This window comes from Hypomesus nipponensis, chromosome 18, assembly GCF_054491055.1.
Source record: "Hypomesus nipponensis isolate SF chromosome 18, ASM5449105v1, whole genome shotgun sequence".
Taxonomy (NCBI): Eukaryota; Metazoa; Chordata; class Actinopteri; order Osmeriformes; family Osmeridae; genus Hypomesus; species Hypomesus nipponensis.
The window spans coordinates 16,910,001-16,925,000 of record NC_140378.1 but is presented as its reverse complement, the minus strand read 5'-3'; the positions used below and the strand labels follow the sequence as shown (position 1 = coordinate 16,925,000).

Here is a 15,000-nt window from a genome sequence, read left to right as displayed (position 1 = left end):
TGCGTGTGTGTTTATGTTGATTTTTGAGAACTTGGGTCTGAAATTGCTACCACATGTCAACAGAGGGCTAAGTGATGCACACTGGCCCTCAGAGAGGCCAGATGAGGCTGAGAGAGACCCTCAGGCAAAAATAAACAGAAGAGAGGAGGGGAGGAGAGGGGAGGAGTGGAGGAGGGGAGGAGAGGGGAGGAGGGGAGAGTAAGAGGAGAGGGGAGGAGGAGAGGGGAGGACGGGAGAGTAGGAGGAGGGGAGGAGATGGGAGGGAAAGAGGGGAGGAGGGGAGGAGGAGAGGGGAGGAGGGGGGGGGGAAGAGGGGAGGAGGGGAGGAGGGGAGGAGGGGAGAGTAGGAGGAGAGGGGAGGAGGGGAGAGTAGGAGGAGGGGAGGAGGAGAGAGTAGGAGGAGGAGAGGGGAGGAGAGGGGAGGAGTGGAGGAGGGGAGAGTAAGAGGAGAGGGGAGGAGAGGAGAGGAGGAGGAGAGGGGAGGAGGGGAGGAGGGGAGGAGGGGAGGAGGGGAGAAGAAGAGAGGGGGAGGGGAGGAGGGGAGGAGAGGAGGAGGAGAGGGGAGGAGGGGGGGGGGGGAAGAGGGGAGGAGGGGAGGAGGAGAGGGGAGGAGGAGAGGAGAGTAGGAGGAGGGGAGGAGGAGAGGGGAGGAGGGGGGGGGGGAAGAGGGGAGGAGGGGAGGAGGAGAGGGGAGGAGGAGAGGAGAGGGGAGGAGGGGAGGAGAGGAAGGGGGGGGAAGAGGGGAGGAGGGGAGGAGGAGAGGGGAGGAGGGAAGGGGAAAGAGGGGAGGAGGAGAGGGGAGGAGGAGAGGAGAGGGGAGGAGGGGAGGGGAGGAGGGGGGGGGGAAGAGGGGAGGAGGGGAGGAGGGGAGGAGGGGAGAGTAGGAGGAGGGGAGGAGATGGGAGGGAAAGAGGGGAGGAGGGGAGGAGGAGAGGGGAGGAGGGAAAGAGGGGAGGAGGGGAGGAGGAGAGGGGAGGAGGGAAAGAGGGGAGGAGGGGAGGAGGAGAGGGGAGGAGGGGGGGGGAAAGAGGGGAGGAGGGGAGGAGGGGAGGAGGAGAGGGGAGGAGGGGAGGAGAGGGGAGGAGGGGAGGAGAGGGGAGGAGGAGGTGGGGAGCTGACTGACAGTGCCTTGAAGGGTCATATCTGAATGTACTCCTCACCTGTCCTCTGCTCTGCTCTCCTCCTCTCCTCTGCAGAGGAGTGAAAAACACACACCTGTTACCTAAATATCATCATGCCCCGGTCCCTTAATGTTACCTAAATATCATCATGCCCCGGTCCCTTAATGTTACCTAAATATCATCATGCCCCGGTCCCTTAATGTTACCTAAATATCATCATGCCCCGGTCCCTTAATGTTACCTAAATATCATCATGCCCCGGTCCCTTAATGTTACCTAAATATCATCATGCCCCGGTCCCTTAATGTTACCTAAATATCATCATGCCCCGGTCCCTTAATGTTACCTAATGTCAGCTGCTGTTATCTCCTCTGGTGTCCCAGTATTCTGTATGTGGGCATGGTGTGTGTGTTTTTGCGCTCGCGCATGTTTACCTCTCATTCTGTGTAAACCATTAAATGTATCCTCCTCCCTCTGACCCCTATAACTCGTCTTTATGGGTTTTCCACATGGTCTCTCCAGAACACGCGGGGTCTTTACTTTGGACTGCGCCATGTTTGTTCTGGGGGGCTCGGTTAGCGCCATGTCCCAAACCACATGGATGCAACCGGGGAACACGGGCCGGGCCCCAGGACTGGTGACAGCGGTCAAACGGGTTCAGATGAAGTCATCGTCTGCTTTGAAAACCGACGGTTCAAATAAGGGTCGTGGCAAAGTCATGCCAGGTCAGGGTGGTCAGTGCCTTTCCAGATTTCAGTGCTCTGTTTGTGGTGACTGTTTGAACCTTTTTAGTGCTGACTACTTCTCACCTGCAGGACAATGGCCTTACTCACGAGACCGGAGAAGAGAGAGAGTGAGAGAGGGAGAGACAGAGGAGAAAAAGAAAGGGAAGGAGAGTGAGAAAGCTTCAAAAGCGGGGGAGGGAGACAGGAAAAGAGCTCAGCAGGGTTCAGACTGTGTGGTAGAGAGTCCACAGCTCCTTCACGGCTCACTACCTCTCCAGAACATCCATCAGAGAGAGAGCACAGGACAATCCAGGACAGGAACCAGGAGAGGAACCAGGAGAGGAACAAGGAGAGGAACCAGGACAGGAACCAAGGGAGAGGAACAAGGAGAGGAACCAGGACAGGAACCAGGGGAGAGGAACCAGGAGAGGAACCAGAAGAGGAACCAAGGAGAAGAACCAAGGACAGGAACGAGGACAGGAACCAGGACAGGAACCAGGACAGGAACCAGTAGAGAAACCAAGGAGAGGAACCAAGGACAGGAACCAAGGACAGGAACCCAGGAGAGGAACCAGGAGAAGAACCAAGGAGAGGAACCAAGGAGAGGAACCAAGGACAGGAACCCAGGAGAGGAACCAGGAGATGAACCAAGGAGAGGAACCAAGGAAAGGAATCAAGGAGAGGAACCAGGATCGGAACCAAACCATAAAACGGGTGATGTTCCATGAAAACTGAACTCATTCAGAGTTATATTCATGTCTCCTCTTTATCTAATATCTCTTTATGCTTTCAAACAGACAAAAACAAATACAAAAAGGAACTTTTTGTCTTTTTTCATCTACATTTAAAAGATAGAGTTGGTAGCATGGCAACTGTAGTGCACAGTATCACAGCGAATCCATGTCAGCCCAGCTTCTTGTCACTCTCCCATTGGCTGGTTAAATATGTAGGGAGGCCTGTTATAGGTTACCTGATCAGGGGTGTATCATTTCACCACTCTGCTCTCCTGAGGATAGAGTGACACCAAGCTATTAAAGGGTTACATTACTGCTGGTATTAACTGCAAAATGCTTTCACACAGATCACATGCACACACACACACACATCATTTTTCAAATTTTCCAGTAATCGAGAGATGGATTCAATCAGCCCTATTTAGAGAGCTGTCCTGAGCTTTGACTGACATATAAATGCCCTTCCATTCTCTCATCCATCTCTCGCACACTGCCTCCTCTGTTCCCAGCCCCTCTCCTCTTTTGTTTCCAACATGAAGGCTATTCAAGAGCGGATCTCTGGAAGACACACACACAAGTAGATGTATACACACACATATAAACATACAGTACATATACACACACACACAGACACACACTCAACTATACAAACACAGTATGCAAATGCAGAGGGAGGGGGGAATCAGGGGATGGGAAAGGAAACAAGACGGGTAAAGAAAGACGGAGGGAAGGAAGGAGGGGAAAGATGGAGGGGGAACATCGTCATGGTAATGGGGAGGCGGGTGCTGGAGGAGAGTGTGGTGGGGGGGGGGGGGCAGAGTCCGAGGCACACCGTGAAAAGCCTGTCGTCTCCGCCTGGCTGAGTGACAGAGGTGGAGGAGGAATGCATGGGGGGGCTGTAGTGTTGGTGTGGGGTGGGGGGGGGGGTAAAGAGCTCCACCACTTTACAGACAGGCTCATCCTTTAGCCACTTAACCCTCCTTAACTCTGCTAGTCAGGAAACCCAAGCCTTCCCCGAGCCGGGGGGAACATGCCACATCAAGGAGAGCACAGCACAGAGGGCCGGAGACGAGCGCACTGCAATCGGGACTGACAGGTTGTGTGTGTGTGTGCGTGTGCGCTGCATGTATGTGTCTGTATGTTTGTGTGTGTGTGTGTGTGTGTGTGTGTGTGCGCAGGAATGGCAGATCCAGTTACGAGGCTCCTATGCCAGCATCTTCTAGGAAGAGAGGAGATGGCCATGACAGGATAGGGTCGAGTGTCAGGTGTGTTCAGGTCTGTTATACATTAACCCTTCTAAGACACACGCACATACCCAGACACAAACACACACAGAACAAACTCCATGCAACACTGACACAAAACCACCCAGAAAATGCCAATTTCTTAAGTGAGATATATTCCCCTTGCCCATGTGCCAAACATTCTTTGCACATGTACAGACAATTAGACCTCATTTTGGCCCAAATTGCTTCCTGTAATGAAGAGTGGACATCGTTAGTGAGACGCTCTCCACTGCTCAACATGAAGCCGTCTAAAGTATCGGTTCCAAACTCTAGAGAAGTTTGCAGAAAAATGCTAACCGCCACCCTCCCTCCCCTCCCCACACACACACACACACACACACACACACACACCCTACCACCCCCTATGGCTATGTGACTGCTGATAAAATCATTAGACCCACAGAGTTCAGAACTTCAAAAGACAGAGATGAAAACGCTGCCAGTTTCTATCTGCCTCTCTCCCTGGCGGGGCGAGGTAGTCAGCAGGGTACCCATTTAGAGAGAGAGAGAGAGGGGGGAGAGAAAGAGAGAGAGAGAGAGAGAGGGGGGGGGAGAGAAAGAGAGAGAGAGAGAGAGAGAGAGAGAGGGGGGGGGAGAGAAAGAGAGAGAGAGAGAGAGAGAGAGAGAGAGAGAGGGGGGGGGGAGAAGAGAGAGAGAGAGAGAGAAAGAGAGAGAGAGAGAGAGAGAGAGAGAGAGAGAGAGAGAGAACAATAATGTGTGTGTATGTACTTTGTGCTTGTGTGTGTGTGTGTGTTAGACTAACCTCAGTCTGCAGCGTGGATGATCGCTGCTCCTTGGCGTTAAGAGACTCCTTCAGCACGTCAATGTGTTGTTTGCAATCCGAATTCTGATTGGTCAACGTCTCCAGCTTGGTCTGCAAGGCCTGCATGTCCGATTCTTTCTTGTTCAGTTCCTGCTTCTGTTGGTCTATCTGTCGATTACACAGTACACACACACACAGTGTTAGCAAACAGGCTAGCATCCCTGAATGGATATGAATCAAGCCTTCAGACCTGGTGAACACAGCATGCAGGTCCCTCTGCTTCAGCACACACACACACACGGTACCAAGCATGCACCCTGCAGGCCACAGAGGAGCCACTTCCCTCTGGATACATCCTAGATCTCCTCTGAAGCTCAGTTTTGGGCCGTTTTACAGTGAGGTGGTTCTCATCACACTCATCACTCAACAGAACCAAAGGTCGAGAAATACTGAAATGCGGGTAAAAACGACTCCGATGGATGAACATGTATCGTACAGATTCCGTACAAGACAACTCGTATTCGAATGATTAAAATATATGGTTTTAAGACAACTCATGATAGTTGATCCATTGAACTGATCCTTGCTGATTACCCTGGGATGGTATTCAGTCTAATGCAAAGATCTGGAGGCAGACATATTAATATGATCTTGGATTCCTCTGATGTAATGTATAGGGTTTCCTCTGTATCTTAGCTGTGGAGGTGCCCCAAAAAATGCTCTGCTGTGCAACACAGTCAGCCCTAGTCCTGTCCAGTCCTGCCACTGGCCCCTGTGAAGCCCCTGCGAAGCCTCTCCGGAGACCCTGTAGAGCCCCTGCATCCCAACAGCCAACTGGAGAGCAGGAGAAACACTCAGAGGAAGAACAAGAGTTATGAGGGGGCAATGCTACACTCTGATATCTGGCAGGCTGTTGATTGGTTTAGAAATGGTGCAACTGAAGGGAAAAGATTTGCAAGACCAGCACCGAAAACCACAAAGGAAATCAAACGGGCCATTTGTGTAAGTGTGTATGTGTGTGTGTATGTGTCTGTGTGTGTGTGTGTGTGCGTACGTGCATGGGGAAAGGGGGGTTCTGACCCCATGTTCTTTTTTTTCTGTCTTTTCGAGAGGGCTCGGTATGTGCAGGAGATTATCATCTGCGTTCACTGGTGCCAAAAAATTCAAGAGGCTGATTTGGAGGGAAGATTTCTTAATTGTGGCGCTCGACAAGAGAACACGTCATGAGAGGGCAAATTGTGAGCCAGAACTGGACCAATAAGGAGGGAGAGGAGAGGAAGAGGACAGGACTAGCACATGGAGTAGCGAGTCAAAGAAGAACAGTAGAAGAAGAAAAACTGAGACGGGAGATTCAGCAGGTGAGCGAAAGATCTGAAGACAGAGGAAAGTGAAAGAGAGGGAGGGAGGAGGCATGGGAAGGAGTACTTCTGGGCGGTGTGCTATCCAAGGTTGCTGGTAGAGGAGGAGGGTGGGGTCTAAATGGCGTGGGGGGGCAGGCCTGGAAGACACTGGGACACTGGACGACAGTTTGTCCTGAAGAAACAAAAACAAAAGAACACAACAACCGCTAAGCTAGGTGAAACTGCTGACTAACAGCCCTCCAGAGACTAAACACTTGGGTTTGAAGACGTGTTTACAAATGGCTGAGTGAAACAAGCTTTGCAGGAATGAATAAACATTCCAGTTTTTCAGTTAAATAAGAGATCTTTCTGACTGACTCTAGAAAATGAATGGCCAGGATGCCCCTTTTAAATCTTTGCATGACTCAACTCTCCTTTTAAACTAACAAAGTATTTAATAAATTAAAAGTCAACAATTTAGATGTACACCGATTACTTTGTAACTGCAAAAGCCTATTTAGTACAACAATGTAGTTACATAGGAATAGCCATGTAATTACATTAGTTTAAACCCTAACTGATGTTCTTCCCACTGGGACGACAGACCAAACACCTGAAAGAGGCGATGGAAAACCAGAGAGGCCTGGGACTCCTGTCCTCCTCCTCCTCTCCTCCTCCTGTCGTCCTCCTCTCCTCCTCCTCCTCCTCCTCCTCCTCCTCCTCCTCCTCCTCTCCTCCTCCTCTCCTCCTCCTCTCCTCCTCCTCCTCTCCTCTTCTCCTCCTCCTCCCCTCCTCCCCTCCTCTCCTCCTCCCAGCTCATTCCACCCCTCCACCCCCTGTGTTCAGCTCCACCCTGGCCTGGTGCTGAAAGAAGAGCCCCCTGGAAGATACTGCAGACGACAGATGCCATGAGAGAGACTTTGGCAGTGTGTGTGTGTGTGTGTGTGTGTAGCTGACATATGGGTCTGACAAAAATGAAGTACCTGAGAGGGTCTACCACATTATGGTATATCCGTGTGCATGTGTGTGTGTGTGAGTGTGTGGATGTGTGGATGGGTGTGTGTATGTGTGTGTGTGTGTGTGAGTGTGTGGATGTGTTTGTGTGTGGATGTGTGTATGGGTGTGTGGATGTGTGTATGGGTGTGTGTATGTGTGTGTGTGTGTGTGTGTACGCTTGCAGAAAGACGAGGCCTCCGAGACCAAACCCTAGCCGTCACAGTGATGTATATCATTCCAGAACGTTCCAGTGAGGAGAGAGCTCTTTCCTCTGCTGTTGTAAGCTCACGGTCATCTGTCAAGGCTCCATTCATAAAAACATCCTTTTGTGATTGCATCAGGAACTTCCCCAATGCATTGACAAATGGGGCTTACAAAGAGCGCCATTAACTAACCAAAGAGAAACATTCTCACATGAAACGCTACTCGACGAGCCGGGCCATCACAGACACTCAGACAGAGCTATGAAGTCTATGAAACCCTACACCTCACTGTCAAACACACCCTCTGTACAGGCTACATCTACCTATTCATCTACGTGTGTGTGTGTGTGTGTGTGTATGTGTATGTGGGCAATTGCATGTGTGTGTACGTGTGTGTGTGTGCTCGCACTACTTATGAATAAACCAACATAGAGCTACAGAACTTCAGGGCAGACGAAACCTGACCTGGGTGCTGTGAAATGCCAGCTTCCTGCTGGCTAAAGGAAGTGAGGTAAAGTGACACCATTAATCGTCAGGGGATACCAGTTTGTTCCATCAGGACAATCACGCCGAGCAGGAAGTGCATCAGAGAGCTGTGTAACGACAAGACTGAATCAACGTCTCTAATCCTGCGGCTATAGCTCAGTGGTAGAGCATTTGACTGCAAAGCAAGAGGTTACAGGTTAAAATCCTCCTTTAGGATAAAAGCGTTGTTGTTGCGACTGCATTTGAGTCATGGCAAGCAGGTCTCAGAGTTCTGAGCAGAACACCTTTAAAGAACCACAGCAGCACAAACATGAACACTTAAGCATGCGACAAGGAGAATACAGTTGCAAAACACCTCAGGCAAAACACCTCAGGCAAAACACCTCGGGCAAAACACCTCAGGCAAAACGCCTCAGGCAAAACAGACAAATCAACCAGACTAAAGCCATGCAGCGGGCGGCCATGACCTTCCTCCTTCACGAACATGCAGAGGAGAGCAGCACACACACACACACACAGAGAACAGCAACTTCAAGTCATATTTCTTGTTCCGCTAAACAGAACCATGCACTGCGCAGTCCCTTTGAAGTTCCACATTGTCCTGTAAGAACTCGGGAGAGTCGCAAGGTGGCCTTTCAAAAAGCATGCGCACACGCAGCAGAGCGCTGAGGAGACGGACCGAGGAGCTCACACGCATGCGGGGCAGAAGAACCACCCGGAATGTTCTACCTTAGTCTTCATGAACTTGGAGTGGCTCTTGTAGAGCTCCACGTGCTTCAGCTCCTCGTGGCGGCCGTCCGGGTGGAGCAAGCCGCCCGTCTTTAACATCTGGACCTCGTCCTCCAGGTCTCTGATGTTCCTCTCCAGGGAGGAGATCTTGGTGTCCTGCACCACACCACCAGCCCCAGGAGAAGCCACAGATGTCACACAATGTCAGATGGCTCTCTCTCTGACACACAAGCACACACACTGTCGTCGTTGATGTAAACCCGGTTTGTGTTTTAGGGTTTTCCATGGGGATCTTAGGATGCTTAGAGCTACCTATAAACAGCTATCCACTCAATGGTTTGTTTTGAATGGTCATGCGGAGTCTAGAGGAGTTTCGGTGGATACGGTTTTGAAAGACGAGTCATGCGTTGGAAAGGAGGTGGGGACAGAGGAAGAAGACGACTTTGTGACACAGCCTTTACCTGAAAGCAGCAAAGGGAACAAAGATAGTCATGGGGTCAAGAGGGCTAAGCTAACCAGCTAAGATGACACTTTCCTGTACGTCTAGGGGCCAGTACATAGATGCTAACGTAAGCACTGCACATGATAATTTGTTTTTAGTTGGACCACCCCAAGGTCATGTATAGGGGCCCATCTAAATGCTGTTGCCAACCACTGTAATGAATCTGAGCTGAGCTGTTGCTCGTATTAGACAAGCAAATTCTTCTGCCTTCTGTAGCAGTGTAAACTGAGGCATCCTGTACGCAAGACTGTAATGCACAACAGCCTCTGGAACAGATCACTAGGTAGACCATCCTGAGTGCATTTGTACTGTATACAGTATGTTTGGGGTTTTTTCCCTGTCTATGAGGGAATGGAACAGAGCACGTCCCTGAAGTTGTTCAGCTCCATAGGACCAGACGTACATGGAACGGTAAGCCTTGGAGGAGAGGCACTGGTAATTGAATAAATGGAAGCAGGCTGTATGATGCCATGAGGCAGAGAGACCACAGGCAGAATGCAAGCATCTGACCTTTATTATATCCCCTGACATCAATGCCCCCACCCCTCCCGGCACACACTATACGCAGGCCACAGTTATTCGTAGGAGTGATTGTGAGAGGAGAGGAGGGAAGGGGAGATGAGAGGGGAACAGGGGAGAGGAAAGACGAGTCATTAAAAACTGCCACTCTTACTGTACCTGCCAGATAACATCAGGATCAAAACAGAAAGGGGGCGCTGTCGTCTGAAATCATACGACAAACATACACGATTCAGCAAAGTACAAATCCCACACACGCACAGCATCACAACTGACACACAACAGCACACTTTTAAACACTGACAAGCATACAAGTAGCTCAATAACACACACAGACATGCTAAACTATCCTTCTTCATGTATCTGTGTACATGCCTCTACCTGACACTGTATCTGGCTAGGTGTCTGGCTCTGGAATGCTACGATGCACCAGTGAAATACAGTTTCAAGCAGACCCAAGCAAGCATGCCATTACAACGCTGCACACACTCTGTTCTAACACATGCCGTTTGTTAATGGGTGGACAAATCACAGAGTGTGTGTGAAAAATAACTGTGGTTTAGCAGTAAAACATCAACGTTTGTGGAAAGCATGTGCTGACTGTGTGTGTGTGTGTGTGTGCGTGCGTGTGCACACATGTGAAGTCAACTGCATATTTCACAGCTTCCACTTACTTCAAAGACTCAGGATGAGAGAGAAAGCTTCCATATGTGACATTTGAAACAAATTGAGTGAGTGTTCAACTCTGCATGGACCAATATGGACCCTGGGAATGGTCTCTGTACACACTTGACATGTATGTGTTTGTACAGTATGTTTGAGTGCGTGTGTGTGTTTGTACACTATGTTTGTGTGAGTGTGTGGGTGCGAATGTTTGCAATTAGATCCTTCCTGAATTTGATGGAAGAATAAGCCATGCTCTAGTCACACTAGAATGATTATCAATAATTGACAAGGTTTCTGTATGAAACTGATATCACAGTCTGGGTGAACTACTGACCTGTGGTACATGAAAGCAGGACAGATCTGGGTGCGGGTTCCAGATCAGTGGCAGGTCAACGGGTAACATATCCTTGATCATAGCAGTATCGATCACTAATGAATTTAGAATTTTGGTGTGTGTGTATGGGTAGCTGAGCGGGCCAGGCTGTGTGTGTGTGTGTGTGTGTGTGTGTGTTTGAGTGTGTGTGTGTGCGTGAGTGTATCGGTATGGGACTAGCTCAGGATAGTGTGTAGTGGGCTGCTCTGAGGTGTGAGGGAGGCCTACCTTCATATCAATGACAGTCTGCAGGGCCTTGGTCTTGGTCGGGTCTGCTTGGAGCTGGTTCCTCCTGTGCAACTCCTGAGGAGGAACACGGTAGAAGTAAGCCTGACGATTCATCATCTTCTCACCTCCTTTCTATCGCTCTCTATCTCTCTCTCTCACACACACACACACGCTGGAAAGTCACTAGCTCTCTCTTCTCTGCAGCTACTGTATGGATCTCTTCCTGTCCCCCTCTGTTCCAGGGAGTTCTGTCCTTGTCTCTGTGAGGCGCACCCTCCTCCTCCACCTTCTTCTGCTCCTACGTCTCCCTGAGCGACCGTAAACCCTAGTTAGAGGTGCTGTAGCTAGGGTGCCAGACTGAAGCTACTGGTGCCACAATCTCTTTCTGTCTCTCTTGCCATCCCCCTCTCTCTCGTTCTCTCGCTCTCTCTATGTCTAACACACTAAAGCTCTCGCTTAGCAACACTTTCTGCAAGCACATGCGCTATCGCCAAGCTTCAACTATTAATAATTGATGTCAACACTGACACATAAGATGGTGTCCACATGCACCAGCTCAAAGAACAGTATAAACTTGTCCTGGGAAGTAACCTATTTTATTAATATGTTGTATAAAATAGTGAAAAAGTACTACTGTTGTCAAAAGTGACTATTATGGGTTGTCTAAACCAAGTTATCACAGTACGTTTAGTCTCCCACAAGAACTAGAACAACAACTAGTGTCTATGTAAGGAAGCCGATGTAAGGAAGGGAGTCTAAGTTCTGAAAGCTAGAGGCTACAAGCTAGAGGCTACAAGCTAGAGGCTACAAGCTAGAGGCTACAAGCTAGAGGCTACAAACTAGAGGCTACAAGCTAGAGGCTACAAGCTAGAGGCAGGGCTGGGCGATATGGCCAACATTTTTTGTCACGATAATTTTTTACATCGATCGATGTCCATAATTATCTAATTGGGGCCTAAATATTTAATAATAACAATTTACAGTTTTACAAGTATTCTCTTTAGACAGAACCTCTGAAGAAACCAGGTTAATTTGTATGCTTGCTACAAGCAAGGCACACTATTATCTCTCATTACTCAGTGGACGAGTGTGCTTGCAACGCGCATGTAGCCTACTATTAGCAAACTACTCAGCCAGTTTTTAGTAGTAGCCTACGGTAGTAACCTACGTAGAGATGAAAGGTGTCAAAATGTTAATCTCGTTACCGATTGCGTTAGGCTATTGTTCTCTGTTGCACGGTTTATGAATATTCAAGTTTTTGCGGCTAAATATTTTACGCCAGGCAGGTGAAAATGTTTCCTTTGCTAAACGATTGTATTATTGTAGTATTTTTGTAGGTAGAGGAAAACGGAAAACAAAAAAACTATCGAAAATACATCTCATAAACGTTCCACCGTTACCGTGGAAGATTTTCTTGTGTAGATTTTTGGGATCGTTTTATCGCCCAGCTATAGCTAGAGGCTGGAGGCTAGAAGCTAGAGGGGAAAAGCTATAATAAACAAGCTTACTGCTAGCGGCAAAATAATGTAATTTTATGCAGAAGGCAGGAGGCTGGAGATCACGACTCTACCTTCAAGCTGCTGCTTGACGATGAACACCGCCTCTTTGCCCAATGGGATAGACAGACATGGAGGAGACCCAATCACAGGATCATCAGAATATCAGACAGAATGACATAAGGAAAAACATCAGACTATCATTAGCAGGAACACACACACACACCGACACACGCACACACACAGACGCACACATTGTGAGTGATATTCTTATGCATTAAAGCATCATATCAAACACATTTACAACGGGTAGGTTTGTGTGTGGGCACAATAACAACACACTATCCTAGAGTGTGTATGAGTGTGTGAGTGTGTGTGTGTGTGTGTGTGTGTGTGTGTGTGTGTGTGTGTGTGTGTGGAGTGGCGCAGCATTGATGGTTAATGTGTATCCGTATGCGTGTGCTCACTCCTAATAAAGACATCATAAGGGTGTCTACGTTTCTATGCTGCCCCACTAAAGGGAAATGAAGTCATCAAAGACAGCGAGTCATCAAAGCATCTCTCTCTCTCCATATGTGTCAAAGCACTGGGCATATGGAATGAATAGGATCAAAAGTAACTTTATATCAATGACTGCCAGAATCCCCAAACAAAGGAAATGGTCGAAAGGTTCAACTCCAGCCCCGAGGCACTGGTGTCACATTCATCACACACAGAGGAGCACACACTGACCAATCATACCCCTAAACCCAGATGGAGGATGGAAAAAAAACTTCCCTGAGCTTTGTATATTTTCTTAAAGGTCTAGCCCCCAATGTACCAATAGTGTGTGAGTGTATCAAGTCATTGACTTCTAAGTGTGCTTTCAAAAGGACAGAGACTGTGTGAAACAGCGACAGTGTTAGACAGAGCACCCTGGATGGATGGATGGATGGATGGATGGATGGATGGCTGGATGGATGGGGGGGTGAAAAGAGGGAGAGGGGAAGAGGAGGAGTGTAATTCTGTCCCGATAAACTTTTTCCGCTCAAACATTCTGTGGGATCAGCAGAGTGTGTCGGGTATGCAGAGCCCTGGGTGTCTGCGCTGTGGTGTGTGTGTTGTGTGTGTGTGTGTCTGTGGCGAGGAGGTTGGTGGGGGGGGGGGGTTAATGACAGTTGAGAAGGTTTGTTAGTGGAGATTCGGGCCAGCAAATCAGAAGACAGCTTCTAAAGAGCCCAACAAGCCTTTGACCAATTACACTAACCACATCAGATAGCCTATCAGCCTGCAGCACAGACAGGGATGTGCGTGTGTGTGTTGTGTGGGTGTGTGTGTGTGTGTGTGGGGGGGGGGGGGGGGTGGAGAGGAGAGGAGAGGAGAGGAGGGAGGGATAACTCCAAGACTATACTACAGTCAACCTTAGCTAAATCGTCTCCAAATACACAACAGCCTTCATGCCCAACAACACCACTCTATTAATTGGCTAACCAGTCTCTTTTCCCCTTGGTTCTACTAGTATAGTCTGAGTAGGTATATGAGTGTGTCCATGCAAGCTTTTGTGTGACTGAAAGCAAATCTCTGTGTGTGTGTGTGTGAGCAGCGGCCTCCTAGAGCTCTTTTCGCTGCCACTGGCAGCAGGTCAGAGCTGGGCAGGAACAGGCCAGTGGCGCGGTTGTTATTACTGGGTCTTTTGGGAGCAGGCGGCAGGGGAGAGTCGATTAGGCCCAGATTTATGCCTCCGACTTTGTGTGTGTGCGTGGGTGTGTGTGTGGGTGTGTGTGTGTGTGTGTGGGCGGGTGTGCGTGCGTGCGATTGTGTTCTTTTCAGGCTGCTTTTGGCCTCCCGTCAGTCAACACTGGGCTCTTGAAATGTTTCTCTCGCAGGCTCCAGAGACATATCTTGTGGAGTACTGCCCCTCAGTGGACAACACTGGTGCAGCACGTCGCACGTTTGTGGTACAGGGACGGCTATTGGAAGGATCAAACAACTGTACAAGCAGAGATGTGTGTGCCTCTGACGGCACTAATCACACTAGGAATCAGAGCTGAGGAATAAGTACCACCCATCTCTCTCTCTCTCTCTCACACACACACACACACACACACACACACAGTACCCTGACACCGGCCCTTAGCAGGTCGACTAGTGAGACAGAGAGAGAAAGAAATGGATGGAAGACAAGAGACAGAGAAAGGCCCTAGTACATCTTCTCTGAAGGCCTGCAGAACAGCCTATGATAAGGCACTCACAGCCACATCCGCCCTCACATGAGCCTCTGACCTAGACCACAAAGACCCACAGTGAGCATCCAGGGAATTCCAAATGAGGAAAATAAGAAAATATAAACAAAAAAACGAGGTGCTAATTTCACTTAATACAGGTCAACAGCAGCTACAGAAACCCCCTCCCTCCCTCTCCCCCTCTCCCCTTCTCTACCTCTCTCCCTCTACCCTCAACCCTTGTCTGAAGAGGAAAATTAAAGGCACAGGGAGGGAGAAATTAGAGGTATTTATTATCCTGTCCTAAAGCAAACAGGGCGGGTAATTTCAAGGGGAGTAATGGCAACAGTAATGTGAGGCAGTTGGAGCTGGTTTCCGTTGAAAGTAATCAAATGAACAGAGAGTAGCCCCTCCCCTAATAACAAGCCTCCATGCCACAGTCACCCCGCCCCTGCTAACGATGACAAGTGTAAGTGTAAGGCTAAATTACTGCATTCCATCTTGACTCATGGTGCCTATACTTAGGTTGCCTAGCTATCTCACCACTCCGTACAGCCACTCAGGGTGAACATGGTGTTTGCACACACACACACACACACACACACACACTCTCTCTCTCACAGGCTCTCCTT

General features: G+C 49.2%; 1 protein-coding gene across 1 annotated transcript in view; it reads right to left on the bottom strand.

Moving 5' to 3' along the window:
* The window catches only part of LOC146252470 (ERC protein 2-like), a 135,315-nt gene that overhangs the window by 113,533 nt on the left and 6,782 nt on the right, over positions 1-15,000 (bottom strand). The window contains exons 5-7 of the mRNA XM_084679053.1: positions 10,672-10,746; positions 8,384-8,539; positions 4,630-4,797 (exon numbers count right to left, since the gene is read on the bottom strand). Coding sequence (XP_084535179.1) covers positions 4,630-4,797; positions 8,384-8,539; positions 10,672-10,746 — 399 coding nt within the window. The remainder of the gene's footprint in view (positions 1-4,629; positions 4,798-8,383; positions 8,540-10,671; positions 10,747-15,000) is intronic.